The following is a 23,334-nucleotide window of genomic DNA, read 5'->3' on the forward strand; positions in this document are numbered from 1 at the left end:
TTTCTGGTTCCATATAAATTTTTAGTGTTATTTTCTTTGAAAAAAATGGGTGGTATTTTGATAGGGATCACCTTAAATGTGTAGATTGCTTTAGGTAGCATAGACATTTTTCACAATATTTGTTCTTCCAATCCATGAACATGGAACATTTTTCCATTTCTTTGAGTCTTCCTCATTTTCTTTCATGAGTACTTTATAGTTCTCTAAGTATAGATACTTTGACTCTTTTGGTTATGTTTATTCCTAGGTATCTTATGGTTTTGGGAGCTATTATAAATGGATTGACTCCTTAATTTCTCTTTCTTCTGTCTTGTTGGTGTAGAGAAAATGCAACTGATTTCTGTGCATTGATTTTATATCCTGAAACTTTACTGAATTCCTGTAGATGTTCTAGCAGATTTGGAGTGGAGTCTTTTGGGTTTTCCACATATAGTATCAAATCATGGGCAAAGAGTGATAGTTCGACTTCTTCTTTGCTGATTTGGATGCCTTTAGTTTCTTTTTCTTCTCTGATTGCTGAGTGCTTCTAGTGCTATGTTGAATAGCAGTGGTGATAATGGACGCCCCTGTGGTTTTCCAGACCATAGTGGAAAAGCTCTCAGTTTCTCTCCGTTGAGAATGATATTTGTGGTGGATTTTTGATAGATGGCTTTGATAATATTGAGCTATGTGCTCTCTATCCCTACACTTTGAAGAGTTTTTATCAGGAAGGAATGTTGTACTTTGTCAAATGCTTTTCCAGCATCTATTGAGAGTATCATATGGTTCTTATTCTTTCTTTTATTAATGTATTGTATCACATTGATTTGCAGATGTTGAACCAACCTTCCAGCCCAGGAATAAATCCCACTTGGTTGTGGTGGATAATTATTTTAATGTACTGTTGGATCCTATTGGCTAGTATTTTGGTGAGAATTTTTGCATCAGTGTTCATTAAGGATATTGGCCTGTAATTTCCCTTTTTTGATGGGAATCTTGTCTGGTTTTGGGATCAAGGTAATGCTGGCCTCATAAAATGAGTTTGGGAGTTTCCTTCCATTTATATTTTTTGGAACAGTTTCAGGAGAATAGGAAGTAATTATTCTTTAAATAATTTAGTAGAATTCCCCTGCAAAACCATCTGGCCCTGGCCTCTTATTTGTTGGGTGATTTTTGATGACTGCTTCAATCTCCTTACTGGTTATGGATCTGTTCAGGATTTCTATTTCGTCCTGGTTCAGTTTTGGTAGTTTATATGTCTCCAGAAATGCACCCATTTCTTCCAAATTGTCAAATTTGCTGGTATAGTTGCTCATAATACGTTCTTATAATTGTTTGTATTTCTTTGTTGTTGGTTGTGATCTCTCCTCTGTCATTCACAATTTTATTTATTTGGGTCCTTACTCTTGTCTTTTGATAAGTCTAGCCAGGGGTTTATCAATCTTATTAATTCTTTCAAAGAACCAGCTCCTAGTTTTGTTGATTTGTTCTAATTTTTTTGTTTTGGTTTTGGTTTTTTGGTTTTTTTGTTTCTATTTCATTGATTCTCTGCTCTGATCTTATTATGTCTCTTCTCCTGCTGGGTTTAGGTTTCTTTGTTGTTCTTTCTCCAACTCCATTAGCTATAGGTTTAGGTTGTGTATTTGAGACCTTTCTTGTTTCTTGAGAATGGCTTGTATTGCTATATATTTTGCTCTCAGGACTGCCTTTTCTGCCCCACAGATTTTGAACTGTTTGTGTTTTCATATCACTTGTTTCCATGATTTTTTTCAATTCTACTTTAATTTCCTGATTGACCCATTTATTTTTTCTTTCTTTTTTTTTAGTTTTTATTTTATTTTTTTAGTTTATTTATTTCTTTTCAGTAACAGAATTCATTGTTTATTGCACCACACCCAGTGCTCCATGCCATACGTGACCTCCATAATACCCATCACTTGGCTTTCCCCAACCTCCCAAACCCCACCCTTTCAAAACCCTCAGATTTGTTTTTTCAGAGTCCATAATCTCTCAGGGTTCATCTCCCCTTCTAATTTCCTTCAACCCCCCCTCTCCTCTCCTCTCCATCTCCCCATGTCCTCCATATTATTTGTTATGCTCCTCAAATAAGTGAAACCATATGATAATTGACTCTCTCTGCTTGACTTATTTCACTCAGGATAATCTCTTCCAGTCCCATCCATGTTGATACAAAAGTTAGATATTCATCCTTTTCTGATGGAGGCATAAATACTCCATTGTGTATATGGACCACATCTTCCTTATCCATTCGCCCATTGAAGGGCATCTTGGTTCCTTCCACAGTTTGGCGACTGTGGCCATTGCTGCTATAAACATTGGGGTACAGATGGACCTTCTTTTCACCACATCTGTATCTTTGGGGTAAATACCCAGTAGTGCAATTGCAGGTTCATAGGGAAACTCTATTTTTAATTTCTTAAGGAATCTCCACACTGTTCTCCAAAGTGGCTGCACCAACTTGCATTCCCACCAACAGTGTCAGAGGGTTCCCCTTTCTCCACATCCTCTCCAACACACATTGTTTCCTGTCTTGCTAATTTTGGCCATTCTAACTGGTGTAAGGTGGTATCTCATTCATTCTTTAGAAGGATACTCTTTAGTCTCCAAGTATTTGGGTTCTTTCCAAATTTTTGCCTATGATTGAGTTCTAGCTTCAGAGCTTTCTAGTCTGAAAATATGCGGGGAATGATCCCAATCTTTTGATACCAGTTGAGACCTGATTTATGACCTAGGATGTTATCTATTCTGGAAAATGTTCATGTGCACTATAGAAGAATGTGTATTCTGTTGCTTTGGGATGGAATGTTCTGAATACAGCTGTTATGTCCATCTGGACCAGTGTGTCATTGAAGGCCTTTTTTTCTTTGTTGATCTTTTCCTTGGATCATCTGTCCAATTCAGTGAGGGCAGTGTTAATGTCCCCTACTATTATTATATTATTGTCAGTGTGTTTCTTTGATTTTGTTATTAATCAGTTTATATAGTTGGCTGCTCCTATATTTGGGGCATAGATATTTATTTATTTTTTAAAGATATTATTTATTTATTTGACAGACAGAGATCACAAGTAGGCAGAGAGAGAGGGGGAAGGAGGCTCCCTGTGGAGCAGAAAGCCCGATGCAGGGCTCAATCCTAGGATCCTGGGAATCATGACCTGAGCTGAAAGCAGAAGCTTTTACCCACTGAGCCACCCAGGCGCACCAGGGACATAGATACTTAAAATTGTTAGATCTTCTTGTTGGACAGACACTTTGAGTATGATATAGTGTCCCCCCTCATCTCTTATTATAGTCTTTGGCTTAAAATCTAATTGATCTGATATGAGGATTGCCATCCCAGCTTTCTTTTGATATCCATTAGCATGGTAAATTGTTTTCCACCCCCTCACTTTAAATCTGGAGGTGTCCTTGGGTCTAAAATGAGTTTCATGTAGACAGCATATTGATGGGTTTTGGTTTTTTATCCATTCTGATACCCTGTGTCTTTAAAAAAAAATTTAGAATTTATTTATTTATTTGACAGAGATCACAAGTAGGCAGAGAGAGAGAGAAAGGAGGAGGAAGCAGGCTCACTGCTGAGCAGAGAGCCCAATGCAGGACTTGATCCCAGGACCTTGAGATCATGACCGAGCCGAAGGCAGAGTCTTAACCACTGAGCCACCCAGGGGCCCCTACCCTGTGTTTTTTGATTGGGCTTTTAGCTCATTTACATTCAGGGTTACTATTGAGAGATACGAATTTAGTGCCATTGTATTGCCTGTAAGGTGACTGTTACTGTATATTGTCTCTGTTCCTTTCTGATCTACTACTTTTAGGCTCTCTCTTTGCTTAGAGGACCCCTTTTAATATTTCCTGTAGAGGTGGTTTGGTGTTTACAACTTCTTTTAATTTATATTTCCCCTGGGAGCTTTTTGTCTCTCCTTTTATTTTCAACGATAGCCTAGCTGGATATAGTATTCTTGGCTGCATGTTTTTTCTCATGCTCTGAATATATCATGCCAGTTCTTTCTGGCCTGCCAGGTCTCTGTGGATAAGTCTGCTGCCAGTTTAATATTTTTACCATTGTATGTTATAGGCTTCTTGTTGCGGGCTGCTTTCAGGATTTTCTCCTTGTCACTAAGACTTGTACATTTTACTATTAGATGATGGGGTATGGATCTATTCTTATTGATTTTGAGAGGGATTATCTACGCCTCCTGGATTTTGATGCTTCTTCCCTTTGCCATATTAGAGAAATTCTCTACAATAATTTTCTCCAATATACCTTCTGTTCCCCTCTCTCTTTCTTCTTCTGGAATCCCAATTATTCTAATGCTGTTTCATCTTATGGTATCACTTATCTCTTGAATTCTCCCCTCATGGTCCAGTAGTTGCTTGTCTCTCTTTTGCTCAGCTTTTTGATTCTCTGTCATTTTGTCTTCTATATCACTAATTCTCTCTTCTCTCATTTATCCTAGCAGTAAGAGCTTCCACTTTTTTATTGCACCTCATTAATACATTTTTTTTAATTTCAACTTGGTTAGATTTTAGTTATTTTATTTCTCTAGAAAGGGCTTTTATTTCTCCAGACAGCATTTCTCTAATATCTTACATGCCTTCTTTGAGCCCAGCTAACACCTTGAGAATCATCATTCTGAACTCTAGATCTAAAATATTACCAATGTCTGTATTGATTAGGTCCCTAGCCTTAAGTACTGCCTCTTGTTCTTTTTTTGCTGTTGTTGTTGTGGTGAGTTTTTCCACCTTGTCATTTTATCCAGATAAGAATATGTGAAGGAGAGAATAAAATAAAAAAAGGGTGGCAGAGACCACAGGAAAATGTGCTTTAATCAAATCAGAAGAAACCCCAAAGCTTGGGGGGAAGAAAGGGGATAAAAAGAAGTTCAGGGGAAAAAAAGAAACTAAAAGAAGAAAAAATAAAGGAAAATATTTTAAAAAGGATATATATATATATATATACACATACATACATATGTTAGACTAGTAAATAGAACAGTGTCACCCACTTAATTTTGGGAGTATCTTGATCTCTTAGAAGAAACTACCTACTAAAATTTTAAAGAATGTAAAACATATATAAGGGTAAACATGATGAAGGAATGGAATATGACTATAAATATAATGATTTTTTTTTAATTTCTAAAAAGGGAGTTGATAAGATAAATTGATTGGGAGAATAAAGAAAAAGAAAGTGGAGAGAATTTGCTCAGGCTGGATACTAGAACAATGCCCTGTGCTAGGATTAGGGTATATTTTGATCTATTAGAAGAAGCTGTATCCCAAATTTTTTAGAGGGAAAAAACCCTATGTGTATAAAAAAATAAAGTTAGATACAATGAAGGATAAAATATGACTCTAATAATGAAGTTTCACTGGGGTGCCTGGGTGGCTCAGTGGGTTAGAGCCTCTGCCTTTGGCTCAGGTCATGATCACAGGGTCCTGGGATTGATCCCCACATCAGGATCTCTGCTTGTCAGGGAGCCTGCTTCCTCCTCTCTCTCTGCCTGCTTCTCTGCCTACTTGTAATCTCTGTCTGTCAAATAAATAAATAAAACCTTTAAAAAAAATGAAAGATCAAAAAAGATTTTTTAATGAATGGTATTGTTAAGATAAACTAGTTAAAAACCATAAAAGGAGGAAAGAGTAAAAGTTAAAAAAAAATAGCATAAGAAAAAATAAAATTAGAAAAAAATTAATTAACTTTGCAAGACTAAAAAATCCTGGGGAGAAAACCATGAATTCCATGCTTTGTTTTCTCCTCTTCTAGAATTCTGCTATTCTCCTTGGTAAGTGATCTTGGTCTTGGGTGGATTTCTGGGTGATCTTCTGGGGGAGGGGCCTGTTGTAGTGATTCTCAAGTGTCTTTGCCCAAGGCAGAATTGCACTGCCCTTACCAGGGGCCAGGCTAAGTAACCTGCTCGGGTTTGCTTTCCAGAGCTTTTGTTCCCTGAATGCTCTCTGTAGAGTTCCAGAGGATGGGAATGAAAATGGCGGCCTCCCAATCTCTTGCCCAGAGGAGCCAAGAGCTCAGCGTTGCCCTCTTCAGTGCACCATTGGAGAAAAGCTCTCAATCAATCCCATCTCCCTGGCCTCCAGCTGCACTCCGAGCTCACCCAGCCTGTGACCAAGTGTCTCTGTCTCTGGCACACAGCCCCGCCTGGAGTCTCCAAACCCCGCAGAACCTGCTCTCTTCTGGGGGGTGTCCCTGGACCTTGTGGGATCCCTTCTCAAAGAGCAGTGACCTCATTGTGCCACAGATCAAAATTTAAGGTAACCCCAATTTGAGATCTCACTCCTCGGCTCCCTCTCTGTAGCTGACTTCCCCGCTCTAATACCTGCAAGTTCTGCTACATTCAGACACCCCCAATCCTTCTTTGACCCTGTGGGACCTGAGACCACTCTGTCCCCATGTGGGCCTCACCCTGGCTTAGCTTCTAGAGCGATGTCCTACAGTGAAGCAGACTTTTCAAAGTTCTGATTTTGTGCTTCGCTGCTTGTAGGAGCCAGCTCCTCCCCCAGAGGTCTATTTTCCTGTTGCTTTGGATTCCCTTCTCTGCTGGTCCTACCTTTCAGAAAGTGGTCGATTTTCTGTTTCTAGAATTGCTGTTCTTTTCTTTGCTCTCCTGTTGGATTTGTAGGTGTTTGGAATGGTTTGATAAACTATCTAGCTGATCTCCTGCTACCTGATGTCATCTCAGCCTGCTACTTCTCTGCCATCTTGACTCCTCCTCCTCTGGGTACTGTATTTTATCTGATAGACCTTTCCTCCCATTTTTTGCCTAAATTACCTGTCCATGTTTTCCTTATTTATTTTTCAAGAGAAAAAAATTTGTCTACTTAAAAATGTATGTTAGTAGTGATTTTACTGGGGAATTCTTTAATCTGTGGGCTAACTTGTGGAGATTTGAGACCTTTGGATGTTGTGTATGTTTCAGATATCAGGGGGAATTGCAGGAAGCAATCCCTGGCACTCATACAGGACCTGGAAAAGTTTGGGTTTCCCACGCACCAGAATAGAGAACACCATAATACACAGAGTACCACGTAAAATATTAAAAAGTGCATTGCCTCAATAGGGAGGAAACCTTAGTCATAAACTAAATTTGTTCTAGTCCCATTTAACAAAGTTAGAACAATTATAGAAATGCAAAATATCCAGCAACCAAGATAAAATTCATAATGTGTAAAAACCAATCAAATATTACCAAGCATGTAAAGAGGCAAGAATATATAATTCATTTCATGGGGACAAAAACAACCCATTCAATGCCACACACACACACACACACACACCAAGTAATAATGATTATAGAATTAGTAAATGAGTACCATAAAATTATTATCACTGCATTAAATATCTTCAAGAAAGTAGAGAAAAAGATTGAATATGCTAAGTATAGACATTGGAGATACAAAAAAAGAGCCTATTTTTACACTTTAAAGTCACTTTAAAAGTCTAATGATTCTAGGAAAGTAAATCTTAAATGTTCACACCACAAAAATTGTGGCAATTATGTGATGTGATGGAAATATTATCTAACACAAAGGCCGTAATGATATGGTAATAGATATAAGTGTATCAAATCAACATGGTGTACACCTTAAAATTATAAAAATGTTAGATATCAAAACTATGTCAACAAAGTTGGAAAAAATAAATTTGCTTTTCTTTAAAAAAAAGTCTAATGATTAAATATACAGTAAGTGAGATGAGAATAGCAGATGAACAAATTGTTCACTGCAGCAGAAAAGATTAGTGAACTTGAAAGACACTAAAATAGAAACCATCAAAATGAAAGCAAAGAGATTTAAAAAAAAAAAGACTGAAAAACAAATACATGAACATCCATGAGCTAAGAAAAAACTTCAAACAACCTGATGGATGAATAATTGGAATCTTCAAAGACTAGGATGGGAGAAATAACAGAAAAGAGAAATAATAGCCAAATCATTTCAGAATTTAGTGAGAACTATAAATCCACTGAGCCAATAATCAAACAAGGCACAAAGTCATGATGCATACTACACTAAGAGAAACATCATAATACATTGGTCAAAAACTGTGATAAAAAGAAAATGTTAAAAGCACTCAGGGGAAAAGACACTCTATATACAGCAGAATAAAGATAAAAATCACAATGTACTTCCCACCAGAAACACTGTAAACCAGTGGGGCAGAAGAGAATGGAGCAACATCTTTAAAATACTCAAAACAAAACAAAACAAAACAAAACAAAACAAAAACTGTCCACTTCAAATTCAATATTCACAAAAAATATCTTTTTTTAAAAAGATTTTATTTATTTATTTGACAGATACAGATCACAAGTAGGCAGAGAGACAGGCAGAGAGAGAGAGCGAGAGGAGGAAGCAGGCTCCCCGCCGAGCAGAGAACCTCATGTGGGGCTCTATCCCAGAACCCTGAGATCATGATCTGAGCTGAAGGCAGAGGCTCTAACCCACTGAGCCACACAGGCTCCCCATAAAAAAATATCTTTAAAAACAATGCTGAAGTGAAGACTTTCAGACATATGACATTCAAGAAATTCATCAGTACCAGCCATTAAGCAAGCAGATAAATCCTTCCAACTAGGAATATGGTTCTGAAAGAAATGAAGACCAACAGAAGTAGTAAATATATGTACAAATACAAATCATAGTATTTTTATGTCAGCAAAAGCCCATATTAACTCATTTCTCTTACTCTAGAGTATGTGAGTTGTTGCAGATAAGAGAATTTCCATTTTAATACTTCCCCATCCATATACCAAATATTAAAAACCTAAATTTAAATGTTCTCTTGATATAACTAGAAATCTCTCTCCTAAATCCCTGAAAGTTAAGTATGATAGCCTTCCATAAAACAGCCCCAAACCAGGCTAAAAGCTGAATGTGGTGTTATTTTTAAAGCCTTGTAGACTGTGAGAAATATGAGAAATGTATCAAAGAATGACCTCATCTTCAGGAGAGAACTAGATTTTTTTTTTTAAATTTTTATAGAAAATAGAGGGAAATTTCCTTTTTATTATGTTCAGTTAGCTAACATATAGTCCATCATTTGTTTTTGTTCTGGAGTTCAATGATTCATTATTTGTCTACAACACCCAGTGCACAACAGGTTGGAGAGGAGAAGGGAGTTGGGGGAAATTGAAGGGGGAGATGAACCATGAGAGACTATGGACTCTGAAAAACAATCTGAGAGTTTTGAAGGGATGGGGGTGGGAGGTTGGGTGAGCTTGGTGGTAGATATTATGGAGGGCATGTATTACATGGAACACTGTGTGTGGTAGATAATGAATTCTGGTACACTAAAAAGAAATTCAAATGATTTTTTTTAAATGGGAAAAACAACAAAACAAAACATGCCCTCCTTAGTACCCATCACCCTGTTACCTTATCCCCCACCACCCTCCATTCTGTAACCCTTAGCTAGTTTATTGCAGTCCAAAGTCCCTCATGGTTTTTGTTTCTCTCTGAATTCTTCCCATTTAGTTTTCCCTCCCTTCCCCTATCATCCTCTGCATTATTCCTTGTTTCATATATGAGTGAAACCGCATTGTAATTGTCTTTCTCTCCTTGACTTATTTCACTTAGCACAATCCCCTCCAGTTTCATCCATGTTAATGAAAATTGTGGTATTCATCCTTTCTGATGGTGAGTGATATTCCATTGTGTATATGGACCGCATCTTCTTAAGCCACTCATCTGTTGAAGGACTTCTCCACTCCTTCCACAGTTTGGTTATTTTAGACACTGCTGCTATGAACATTGTGGTGAAATGCCCCTTCTTTTCACTATATCCGTACCTTTAGGGTAAGTGCCTACTAGTACAATTTCTGGAGCATAGGGTAGCTCTATTTTTAATATCTTGAGGAACTTCCATACTGTTTTCCAGAAAGGTTGCACCAACTTGAATTTCCACAAACAGTGTAAGAGGGTTCCCCTTTCTGCATATCTTAACCAACATTTGTTGTTTTCTGCCTTGTTAATTTTAGCCATTCTGACTGGTGTAAGGTGATCTCTCATTGTGACTTTGATTTGTATTTCCCTGATGGCAATGACATTGAACATTTTTTTTTCATGTGTCTGTTATTCATTTGTATGTCTTGTTTAGAGAAGTGTCTCTTCATGTCTACTGCCCACTTCTTGACTGAAGAACCGGGAGATTTTAAAGTATGGCTCTATAATATAATGACTGGTCTTTGTCAGGCATCTATCAACTTAGATAACCTGCTGTCCTCTGAGATTGGAAACAGTCATCCAAAGAGCAGAAGCTAAATGAATCAGCCCTATGGTCCTGGAATTGAATGCTCTACTGGGAAATGAAACCATGTGAGCAAAGTGACTTTAATAATCTATCCCATGAAAACTTATTTGAACAACATTTACAACAATATGTACAATGAAGTGGAAGGATCATGGTACCACTCTAGGAAGAGGTAGCTATATGTATTTGGGATAAAGTCATTAGTAGATGACACTCCAGATTACTGGTGGATATCAATAGCAGGTTTCACATTAGGCCTTGTGCCATATTTGAGGTGCTTTGAAATCTATTTGCAGAGGGTGCCAAAAGAGACCATTTACAGAACTCTTAACTAAAGTACAGCATTGTTCAGATCTTTCAGAGGAAAATCAAGATGCAGGAAGCTAAAGTAGGATGAAAAAGAAGACTTATCACTAAAAAGAATTGACAATATATTTTTAAGGGGGGGGTTGTCACACCTGTGGACAGATAAGCTAACCCAATGTTGTGATAAAGCCTTATAAAGACCAATTTCCAGGACAATTTCCTAAATAGGTAAAGGAAAAATCCACTCATTCTCATCCTGTTCAGTTGAGGGTGACCTGCTTGCTTAATGGTAATTTCTGTGGCTTCTACAACCCTTTGGTTAAATTGGCTCTTATGAGATCTTTCCACAATGTGGCATTAAAGTCAAGTGATAGGCTAAATCCAGGCTCCCAGTTTCACCTAGCCCTAAAGGATTTTGTACTTAGTCGACACAGTTCCTTATTTGCCTTGGTTTCTTGATTTTCCTTCTACTTTGCAGGTCACTCTTCATTCTCCTGTATATTTTACTTTTTTTTTTTTTTCTTTCTGACTACTAAGGGTGTATGCCCTAAGTCCTCTTTTCCTCTGTCAATACACATTGCTACAGTAAATGCTTTGAATCCCATAGGTTCCAATGTTACCTAACTGCTGAATATTCACATCTTTATAGCTGGATTGCAGATCATGTTCCCTAATTCCACACTTGTATGTCTAACTGCCTGTCTTGATCTCCACTTTGTTGTCTAATAAAATCTCAAATTCAAAATGTCAGAAAGTGAACTCCTGATTCCACTCCAGTCATTCTCCCCACCCTCCCACCAGCACTGTGATCCTCTCTCAGAGAAGGCTTCTTCTTCACAGTTGAGGTCAAAGCCTTCCTAGCATACCTGTGGTTGACATCTTTAAGTCACTGTTTGCTCTTCTCTTCATACCTCCCATCCAATCAGGGTGGAAAATCTTGCCAGGTTAGGAATTATTTTAAAGAACCAAGCTGTAATTATCATATGATCTCTCTGATATGATGCATTTTAGAAACAGAGTTGGGGGGTTGGGAAGTAGGGATGGAAAAAATGAAACAAGATGGGATCTGGAGGGAGACAAACCATAAGAGACTCAATCTCACAAAACAAACTGAGGGTTACTGGGGGTGGGGAGGTAGGGATAGGGTGTCTGGGTTACAGACATTGGGGAGGGTATGTGCTATGGTGAGTGCTGTGAATTGTGTAAGGCTGATGATTCACAGACCTGTATCACTGGGGCAAACAATACATTATATGTTAATAAAAATAATTAAAAAAAAAAAAGAACCAAGTCTTGCTTACCACTTCTGTGGTGGAGCTATTCAAGGACCAATTTGCATGGGCTAAATTCTTGAGATTTAAAAAATGATTATTGAAGAGAAAGGAAAATACCTGCTAAGAAGCATGTGGCTCTATTGGATGATTATACACATGGCACTCCGTACAGGAACAAAAGATTACGTGGTTAACACTGATGCAGACTTCTGTTGTGAGGCAGCTGGTGGTCTTGCCCATGTGAGTTTCTTTCCCCTGGGAACACTCTATTATTAAAGCAGATGGATGCAAATTCACTGGGTCAAGGAATAGCTCCTCCATCAATTGAGAACCAGCCTTGGGGTATGAAACTAAAATGATGAGCTCTGGCTCTCTGGGCTCCATCTGGGCTCACAGGTCCATCACACACACACACACACACACACACACACACACACTCTCACAATGTATCTTCCAAAAAGGTGAACGATAGCCTTTTCTACATCGAACTAAGAATACAATCAACTAGGGTTCAAAAAGACACCCAAATGATTTGGTAAATCCTCTACTTGGATAACTTGTAGCAATCATCCTTAATTGGAGGGATAATAAACCTCTTGGTAAACCTGAAATGTTATTTCCTCTTCAGGATCATAAATGCTTAAGTCTTGTGTTTTAAATCTCTCTTTGAAAGCAATACAAATCTTAGTTCTCTAAATGTGATCAAGATGTAATAATTGGATGATGTTTCCCTCATTTCTGTCCCAGAGATCTTGCCTCCACAGTCAGAAAAAACCAAGTTAGAAAAATTGCACCTGGTTCTTGGACTCTCTGAAGGTATGTCATTTGATCAAATATTGTGTTTTGCAAGATCTTGTGTTAAATAACACTAGAATCTTTATTTTTATGACTTTCCATTGTTGGCCAACTGTAAAAACTCGGCTCTACCAATCACCTCTATTATTTCATTTACGTATACCGTATGTAGATTTTACTTATTTATAGAATTGTAGCTTAGAACTTGATTTCAAAATATAACATCAAATGAATCAGTTTTATTGAATAAGTACATGTATTGTTGCAGAAAATCTGAAGCGATGGAGGAAACTCAAGTGGCACACAGAAATCAGGGAGAAATTAACTTTATTATTGTCAATGGGCTCAGCGGGATCATTTCCCAAAGGCTGAGCACCTGACAGGGTTATGAGTGAGTTTTTATGGTTATGGGTGATGAGGGATGTTAACAGGTCATTTTCACAGTCTCTCAGGCTGGGTCTGAGGTCTCTCAAGGCCAAATGGGCCCTTCATGTAGAAGTGTAATCTATGGGGAGGCCTCTCAGGAGAGTGCTAAATCACCCTGAGGGATTTGTTTCTTTTTCTTTTCTTAATCAAACAGGACAGGCATATGGTCTTTTTCTTCTGCCTCAGCAGGAGCAATGACTTGTTATCTTAACCAAATGGGATGGCCATTTGGTCTTTTCTTCTGCCCCAGCAGGAGCAATGGGGAACAGGGGATGGGAAGGGGCTGGGGCCCAGGATTCTCTATCCACCTCATGCCCCCCCTCTTGATTATCGGCAGGGGTACCCTAGAGATCATCATTATCTAGATTTAAGGGACTGTATCCTCAGAGGGAAAGGGTATAGACTGTCGTGTGTTGAGAGATGGTATTTCTGATGAAAAGGACAAGGCTGTTGAGGTGACAACGACCGAGGGTAACTAGGAGGAGTAGGGACAATAAAGGACCTGCTAGGGGTAATAGCCAAGATGTCCATGATTGTGGGTTGAAACCCCAAGATGTGAGTTCTTCTTGACAGTGCTGGATGCATTCCTGGAGCTCAGGAACCTTGGAAGGGATGATCCCGGACTGGCTGACATAGTAGCAACAGTCCTCCTGTAGGAAAAGACAGGTTCCTCCCTTTTCAGCAGTGAGGAGATCTAGGGCTTGCCAATTCTGGAGGGCTATTGCTGCCAGACTGGAGAGTTGTATCTGGAGGGACGTTAATGAATCTGTGATACATTCCATGTCATTGTTGAGTTCTTGTGAAAGCCTGAAGTAAAAGTTAAGGGAAGTCCCAAGGCCCATTGTGGCAGTAGCTACGTCAGCAAAGACTCCATCGTCCATTGGTGGCCTTTGGTTTTTAGGACACTCTGGACCTGACATGAAGTCATTATAGTCAGGGGCTGTCCCATAAGGAGCTTTTGAGGATCCTTTTACCAGGAGTCTTGTTGTATGCTTAGAAAGCCTTTTGTTTACAATCGTACCTCAATAGAGGTGACTTCTAGGATAAATATAACTGAAAAATACCACTAAGCTCTTTGTTTGAGGTATTAACATTCTAATTACAAAGGATCACTGACAAGTGGCAGAAAACTTGTCTCAGGAGATAAGGCTATCCTCAAGTGCATTACTGAATCAATCATAAAGAAAGTGGGGTCATCTATTATCTCCACAAGTTCACAGTTAATCCTAAGGAGTGGGGTACACCCTGGCTTTTAGGCAATTTCATTATCCCAGCCACACAGAATTGGTCAAGGTGATATTTAAGTTATATAATTGTTGGGAAATTAATCCCATTTTCCAGTTGTTTAATCATGTGCCATGGGTTCTTGTTATTATCCCCACAGAATAAAAAGCAAGAAGATCATCTATACGAACTATTGTGTAACTTCTCTGAAGTTTACCCCAAGTTGTCTAGCTTAGGTAAACAACAAACATCTAAAGACAATCAAATCTAGAATTCACAAAGGTGTGTTATTAAAACTTATTTTTTTCCTAAAATAACACTCATTTCCAGAGATAGCTAAATCAGGACTAATTTAGCTGAAGAAAAAGTCCAGTTTTTAACAAATTTGGCCTAATTATTTACATAAACTCAGCAAGAACAATGAGTGATCATATACATCTTTTAGAATCTGCTTTGCTGGAACTTCTTATAAGGAATCTCTAGGTTGAACTCTCCAGGCCTCTCCAGGCCAGAAGCCAAACCACATACTTGCCATCAGACGTGCCTGCAATACCGGTCAAATTGGGTGAATTCCCCTTCCTGAGGTCCCCAAAGTATCCTGAGGTTCCTGAACTTGCCAGGAAGTGACATTCTTTACTCACCTGCTGAGGCTGCTGGGACTTCTGTAAGCATGGTATCAGGCATTTCCAAGGGGCTTTATGGCTCCAGGTTTTATAAAGTCAACCTTAGTTCCTTTAAACTGTCTGGTCATATCTGAATCTTTGCATGTCTTTCTCTAATATGACATTCCAGTCAAAGCCTTGGTAAAATAACCAGTGTTTACAATGTCTTCCTGTTACAAGGAGAACAGATTCTTATTGAACTTATGCAAGTGACTGATTGCCATGGAAGAAAGAATACTTACTGAGACCTTTTGAGTTTTAGAAGGTTCAGACAGAGAGAAAAGTTGAATTATTTGATTTGTTTACAAATGAATATTTTTACATTTCTGTAAGTCACAAATAACTTAAGAAAAATTGTCCTTACTGTGAAAGAGCAAACATTAGAAAACCAGAAATGTTTAAAATAAGAGACACAATACTATAATATTTTAGTTCATTTAGTTCCATGTTACTAATTTTGGTTTAGTTTGAATGCACCTTTAGTGAGTTCTGGAAATGCTTACACATTTCAGTTTTAGGATTTTTAATATATCAAATACCCGTATGTGTCCTGAAAGTCCTTTATATGAATCTCCTTTAAGGCAAAATTCATTTTACAAGAGAATTAAAGCAATTATAAATGACAAATCTCAGAACAGATATGGTTAAAGAGCTGATGAGATGAGAGTTTACAATTTAGCTGGCAAGGAAATCAGGTTATTTATGTGACATATAACATTTCAATAATTAAATATCAAGTGATGACCTTATCAAAACATTAAAACTTTTGGAAATGTATAGAACCTTTAGAGTAGTTATAGCATTTACCCAAATGTAACCCAAGGTTTATCATTTGTTTAGCAGTACTTCCTGAGTAACTTAACATACCAAGGAAAAGGCTTATGAGTTAAAGAGATTTCATTTACAGTTTAAATCTTGTCAACATTTGCTAAAATCATAGAAAATTTTAAAGCACATACCTAAGTATAGTTAGGGATGTTAAAGATCTGATAAAACAAAACATAGAAACTGTTTTTGTTTTTGTTTTTGTTTTTTCTGGGCAGACAAAGAGAAAACTATTTACATTTTCTTCTTAACAGCAGATCAATTAACCTAAGAAAATTGTCTTTGAACAGAGAGAAAAACAGGTTTCTATACCAGTGTCTTTTTATTTTTTTTATATATTTTTTAAAGATTTTATTTATTTGACAGGGAGATCACAAGTAGGCAGAGAGGCAGGCAGAGAGAGGAGGAAGCAGGCTCCCCGCTGAGCAGAGAGCCCAATGCGCGGCTCAATCCCAGGACCCTGGGATCATGACCTGAGCCGAAGGCAGAGGCTTTAACCCACTGAGCCACCCAGGCGCCCCACCTGTGTCTTTTTAAAATTAATTTCAATCTTAGTCCATCTGGACCATACCTAAAATTGCATTCCAAAGATTTTCCGTCACAAACTTTCTACAACTTTCCTTTGCGTTCAGGTTTGGTCCCAAGCCATTTCCTTCCAAACAACCATCTCATTTAGGATAAAATTACCTTCTCTTACCTTCAACAAAATGTATTCCCATTCCTTATCTTTCATGCATATCTCCTACTTTTCAACATACAGGGCTGTTTCCCTTATTTCCATCAGTCTTAGCTATAGAAATCTGTACTGTTAATTTGGTATTGTTAGAAACACTTCAGTCTCTAATGATGGCTAAGTATTAACCAATTGTGAATGTTTACAACAGAATTCTTTAGATGGCAAATTTATTAATCAGTTAAGCACAAAACATGTTTACCAACAGATTTAAATATTCTTTGCAGTAGGAAGACAAAGGCACAAACCTATGTCCAGTAATCAATGCTTTAGCATTTTATCCCATTTGGAAAAGACCTAGATATCCACAATTTAATTCCACTTGTCATCCAACCAAAACTTTAAAGTTTCAGGTTACCAAAGACTTCAAAAACTACTTTTACAGAAAATTACCCATGAAAACTTTGATGAGACAATTAACCATTTTAGTTATTTTTTACTAACAACCCAACAGAGTAACATGAGGTTATTTGACTTTCAGTAAACCTTGACAGAATAAAAGTTTCACATTTACCACTGATAACTTAAAAGACACATCTGCCAGAACCAAATGAACAAACTTATTTAAAATGCTGAAATATGTTCCACTGAGATCTTCCCCATACTCAATTTTTCATCTGAGACACGTGGGGAAATCTGGAGTGGGTGGTGTTAGGTCCTGGGGTGCATTTCTTGCTCCCCTGCCAGTGAAGGGAGGAGCCATGGTGCCTGAGGCACTGAGGATGCTCTAAAAGCCAGTAATGCAGGCTGCACCCAAGGTAGGGCAGAAACAGGGAAAGGGGATAGGGAGGCAGAAGAGACAAAGTGCTGCCAGGGGCAGATAAAGCATTCCTGGTTTAGGAGATCATCAGCTCCAAAGGAGCAGACACCATGTTTTCCACCAACAAAAAGGGAGGGGATAGACAATCCATATTGGGCCAGAGAAGGCAGGGAACTTCCCCCAAACAAAGGAGTTTTCTGTTGTTGTTTTTTTGTTTTTTGTTTGGTTGTTTGTTTGTTGGCAGATGCTTGGGAGTATTCCTTAAAGTCCCCATCCTGAAGGACACCTGGGATCATGACCTGAGTCAAAGGCAGACACTTAACGAATGAGTCACCCAGGCAACCCCCACTTTGTCTTAAAGGTAAATATGAGAGCTCCTTTTATTTTACATTCTGTTTTTCTGGATCAAGTTTCCTGTGGGCTGCCAGAGCTGCTAAATCAGGTATCTCCCCACACATGCCTCTTATAAAAAGCTGGAGCACTGTATTCCTGTAGCTCAGCTTTAGGCCCTGGGTTAGAGGACTGTGGTTCCTACACTTTCCAATGGGTTCATCATTGTCCAGAGCTCTTCTGTGTTGCTGCCCCTTTTGCCACCCCCTCCCCGAGGCCAAGGCCTCCCAAGCTCTTGAGTCTGCATAGCCCTACAGGCGGCACTTGTACACATCCCTGGTCCTCGTTCTCCCATCCATCCCAGCCAGTGAAGATGCCAGGTCAAACTGCATATTCATTCATGCATTCACACCGAATTTACTAGAGTTCCCCCCCCCCCCCAAGAGGCCTTGAACTGTGGAATTCCTTTGGGAAATTCCTTCCTGTCCATTACTATTAATGTAGAGCCATACCCATGCGGGAGGGGTTCTAGCTATTTCTAACCAGGAGTCAATATATGGAAACTGATCTGGGAGCCCTGGGTTTCCTGTGAACACATAATAAACACATCGGACAGTGGGCAAATCTAAGGTTACTTCTGAGGGTCATCCAACATCAAGACTAGGACATTCTAGCTTGCAGAGGGTTCTGAGTTTTCCCAGGGTCATATGAACCCTGTAGTCACTGCTGAAGCCTTGTTTTTTGTTTTGTTTTGTTGTTTTGTTTTGTTTTGTTCTGTTTTGTTTTATTTTTTAAGCATGCAGTCTTAAGACAGTGGTTTTACTGGGTTTCACTCCCATCATGAATGATGTCACAGACAAAGGGAGGGGATTATTTCAGATACTGTCCTGCTCGTGTCCCTTGTGAGAACTTAGGAGAGTCTTAGCTAAAGTTTGTCCATATAAGTCCCAGACCAGGTTACTCCATGGAGTAGATGACCATTATGCCATATGACACTCCATGAAACTCAGGGTGCAGCCCACTCAGACTCCATAGCTGAAACTTCAGAGCCATCAGACACACTCATACATACAAGTATTTCTCAGATTCAAATAGGTTGGACACTGCCTTGGGTATCCCTGACTGATGAGAAGTGATCAGACTCCCCTTCCAACCTCAGAGGTGGGTCTAGCTCAGACAGTGGCCCTGGGGCTTACCTGCTCGACAGGTGGATCCAGTCAGTTGTCCCAATCTCCTATTGTTGGTCTAGCAGGGAAGAGGTGAGCCAGGGCTGTCTGGGAGAGTCCAGCTTTGGGTCCACTGAAATCAGTGGGGCACACCTAAACCCCAGATAGGTACTCCGTTTACCTTCTGTGGCCCATCACCTGTCCCACATCGGTGGTACAATGGGACAGTACAGTTGGGTTTCCTGGTCAGGGAACCAAATATTGTGAAAAATCTGAAGCAACTGAGGAAATTGAAGCAGCACATGGAAATCAGGGAGAATTTGGCTTTATTATCGCTGGTGGGCTTAGTGCAATTGTTTCCCAAAGGCTGAGCACCCGACAGGGTTAAGAGTGAGTTTTTATGGTTATGGGTGATGAGGAATGGTAACTGGATGTTTTTGCAGTCTCTCAAGGCCAAGACATTTCCTTGGTCTCTCAAGACCAAATGGCTCCTTCATGTGGAAGTATAATCTATGGGAAGGCCTCTCAGGAGAGTGCTAAATCGCCCCTGGGGAATTGTTTCTTTTTCTTTTCTTAATCAAACAGGATAGGCATCTAGTCTTTTTCTTCTGCCTCAGCAGGAGCAATGACTTGTTATCTTAACCAAGTGGGATGGCCATTTGGTCTTTTCCTCTGCCCCAGCAGGAGCAATGGGGAGCAGGGGACTGGAAGGGGCTGGGGCCTGGGAGTCCCTATCCACTTCAATACATTGATTACTCTAAAGGTACATGAGTAATTCATGATCAATACCTGTTTGCTTTATATGTAAGCAACACTCACTCTGAGTAAGGAAACCTGATTACGAACTTGATTTCTAACTTGAATTAGATTAAATTTTTTCACTTGATCTACTTTTGTGGCCTTTTCTGCAAATTTTTAAAAACTAAATGAATGAGTGTGTACTTGGAATTGAAAATTGGTAAATAAATTGTGTAGGCCTCTAGAAAGTGCTCACAAGCAACAAGAATAGGAGTGGATAATGTACTTGCAAAGAATTACTAGGAGATTCTCTGATGACCTTTCTTCCAATTTCACTTCTTCCCCTTCCTTCCTTCCTTCTTTCCTTCCTTCCTTCTCTCCTCCCTTGCCTGCCTTTCTGCTTCCCTCTGCCCTCTTTCTCTCTGCCCCTCTCTCTCATTCTGTGAGTATGCATTTGTGTTTCTCTATTACTAGCTGTGCTACTGCAGAAATTGAGGCATACAGAGGCTGAGATCACTAAGCCAATAAGTGGACTGACTGTGACTTAGCAGTAGGTTTCCCACATCTGGATCCTGTGACATCCCCAGATAACATAAAGGCAGTTGTGGAAAGAAGTGCTAGGAGTCTGGCAGGAACTGGATGGGATGAGATTGGAATAAATAAAGTGATAAGAACAGAGAAGTGAAGTTGAGAGTTGCTGGTGACAAAGTGGAATGTTAGATCAAAAATTCAATTCTGGGGGCGCCTGGGTGGCTCAGTGGGTTAAGCCGCTGCCTTCGGCTCAGGTCATGATCTCAGGGTCCTGGGATCAAGTCCCGCATCGGGCTCTCTGCTCAGCAGGGAGCCTGCTTCCCTCTCTCTCTGCCTGCCTCTCTGTCTATTTGTGATCTCTCTCTGTCAAATAAATAAATAAAATCTTATAAAAAATTCAATTCTGCACTGTATCAATAGGAGGTATTAGAGAGATGGAGCATTAGAGATAAACTAGGTCAGTGGTTTATCCATTTTTTTTTTTAAGAATTAAATGAACAATGTTTCTAACAGTACCCTACACAGAGGCATAAACAATCAATGCAACTGAGAGATGGATGTTTGTTTTTGAAGAAGACCATGTCCTTCTGTTGTTACTCTGCTAGTGAGTCATCATACTACAAGTGAGTACACTGAAGCTGGGAGATGTAACATTCCCCAGGAGCAGATCACATTAGAGACGCAGCCTGGATAGAGCCCCATTCCCATTTCATGAGTCTGGAGTCAGTGTTCCTTCTAATCCACAGGGGTCCTTACAGGCAAGATCTCAGTTCTTGGGTCAGGAGAGAGAGGATGAGGTTAAGCAATGGGAACAAAGGGCATTTCAACTGTCTTCCTTGGAAGCTCTGCATTTTGTGTATGGGGTGGGGTGGGAGTGATGTTGTTGAATCATAAGAGTAACTTCTTAGCATTCACAGAGTCGTCGAGTCCACATGTCATTTGAAATTGTGGTCTAGAAAATTCCTAAGATACAGCAGCCAGCTTATGCTTACAAGTTCCCAGTAGTAACATAAGGCCTGTTTTCACCTTAGCATTTCTTCTGGGTTGTAATAGTATCTCTCTTGAAACTTTGCATCATCTGTTCTCTTCTGCAGTGATGGAACAGAGTAGTTAACAATTTGAGCTGTGGATTCAAATGGCTGTCCAGAGCACACTAGTTACCTAATCTTCCTCAAGAAATTTAACTTCCTAAGATCTCAGTTTCTCTTCTTTAAAAAGGGAGTCCCTGTGGTATTTAACTTCACAGGGTTGCATGAGGCTTAAGTGAGGTAATATGATATCATACTTGACACAATGCCCAGCAACAGAGTTAGTAAACCTAAAATCTGAGTGTTTACTTGGTGTCATTATTATGCTTCAGAATCTTTTGCTCCATTTACGGAACAGAGAAATCCACAAGGAATGACATAGGCTGCTACAGGCTTGAGTCAGTTATTGTGACCTGGATCTTGGCTGGACCATCCTTGTTTGTAATCTTCAAGGAACAATATATTGTCCAGGCATGATACAATCACAGGTCTTCTCTGTGTTTTAGTCATATAATAATTACAGGTAAAGCACAAAATTACAACAGAATTGTCACATTGTCTACAAAAGACAATAGGGACCACGATCCTCTTCAGATTGTTTTGAAGGAAAAACAGAACAATATATTGTAATGTAATCAGTGCACTGATTGACAAATGATAAACTCATAGAATGGTTACTGGAGAACCAATATTGATATTTGAGGGCACTGACAGGATTCAGAAAATATGGTCCGCTTTCTGGCTTCAGCACTCACAATCTGTGCATCCTTTATTGTTTCCTGAACTCTATGAGGGTCTGCTCCATCCTCTGTAAAAATGAGTCAATCATAGGTTTATTCTAGTACCTAGAGTAAGGTATCTACCTTTCAAGATATCTACCTATTCAAAAAATGTTGTCAATAATAATAATAAATAATAGTAATAATAATAAAGGAAGGGAAACTGTATTTCACTTGGAAATATCATGGGAGAACTAGCATTAATGAAGTATCTACCTTTTAAACACTTTGTCAAACATATCATTAAGATTCAAATGCTTGTATGGTGAATAAATTAATAAAAATAAATAACAATGTCCATGAAGTCCTGGAAAAACATAGGGCCAAATCACCAATAATTATAAATCACATGTTCTTTTATAAGATTACCAGCTCTCAGCTGGAACTCATATCAGTACCTAATAAATGGGAAATCCAAACAATGTGACTGAATTCATTCTTTTGGGCATTGCAGAGAATCTGGAGCTGCATAAAATGGTCTCTGCTGTGTTTCTAATCATGTATGTGTCCACTGTTTTGGGAAAACTATTCATTGTGGTAACTGTGATCACAAGTTAGCGTCTGAGATCACCTATGTATTTTTTTCTTACTTCCTTTTCCCTCATGGATGCCACCTACTCTTCTGTCATTGTGCTCGAGATGATTGTGGACTCTCTTTCCAAGAGGCTGCCTGACCCAACTCCTTGCAGAGCATTTCCTTGGTGGTGTGGGGATTATCTTTCTCATCATGATGGCCTATGACCCCTACATGGCCATCTGTAAGTCCCTGAACTACATGAGCATCATGAGCTCTCACGTGTGATGTCTGCTGCTAAGAGGTTCCTGGGCGGGGGGAGTTCCCCACGCAGTAATACACATATCAAATACCCATCTGTGGCCCCAATGTCACTGACACACTTTATGTGTGATTCGTTTCCCTTGTTGAAACTGGACTGCATGGACACCCACACCCTGGTTCTCTTAGTCATCCTCAACAGTGGGGTGATGTATGTGACCATCTTCCTTATTCTCATCACCTCCTATGTGGTCATCCTCCTCTCCCTGGGTCTTCCAGCTCTGAAGGGTGGTGCAAAGCCCTCTCCACCTGTGGTTCCCACCTCACTGTGGTCATCTTGTTCTTTGTGCCATGCATTTTTCCGTGTGTGCAACCTGCAACTACTCACCTCTTAGACAAGGCAATGGTTGTGTCTGATTTCATTATCACACCCGTGTTGAATCCCTTGATCTACACACTGAGGAGGAATGCTGAGGTGAAAAATGCCATGTGGAGACTGTGAAAATGAGGAACTTTTGTTGGCAAATGACTGGCATGCTAAGAATATCATGTTTTCCATTAAGAGAAATTCTTTCTGAAAGATGTGAGAAATAAAGTGTCCATTATTTTCTACCAGCAGAGGAATTTCTTAAATGTATAAAGCTGTTTGGGGCACCTGGGTGGCTCAGTTGGTTAAATGTCTGCCTTTTGCTCAGATCATGATCCTGGGCTACTGG

General features: G+C 39.3%; 1 protein-coding gene across 1 annotated transcript in view; it reads left to right on the forward strand.

Annotated features, from left to right (window-relative positions):
• LOC308350763 (olfactory receptor 4C11-like) overlaps nt 1–23,120 on the forward strand; it is a gene marked incomplete at both ends in the record, with an annotated part of 65,326 nt that extends 42,206 nt beyond the window's left edge. The window contains one exon of the mRNA XM_080816259.1: nt 22,950–23,120. Within this exon, the coding sequence (XP_080672385.1) occupies nt 22,950–23,120 (171 nt within the window). The remainder of the gene's footprint in view (nt 1–22,949) is intronic.
• Between the last annotated feature and the right edge of the window lie 214 nt (nt 23,121–23,334).

Source organism: Martes martes (genome assembly GCF_963455335.1).
Source record: "Martes martes genome assembly, chromosome: 10".
Taxonomy (NCBI): domain Eukaryota; kingdom Metazoa; phylum Chordata; class Mammalia; order Carnivora; family Mustelidae; genus Martes; species Martes martes.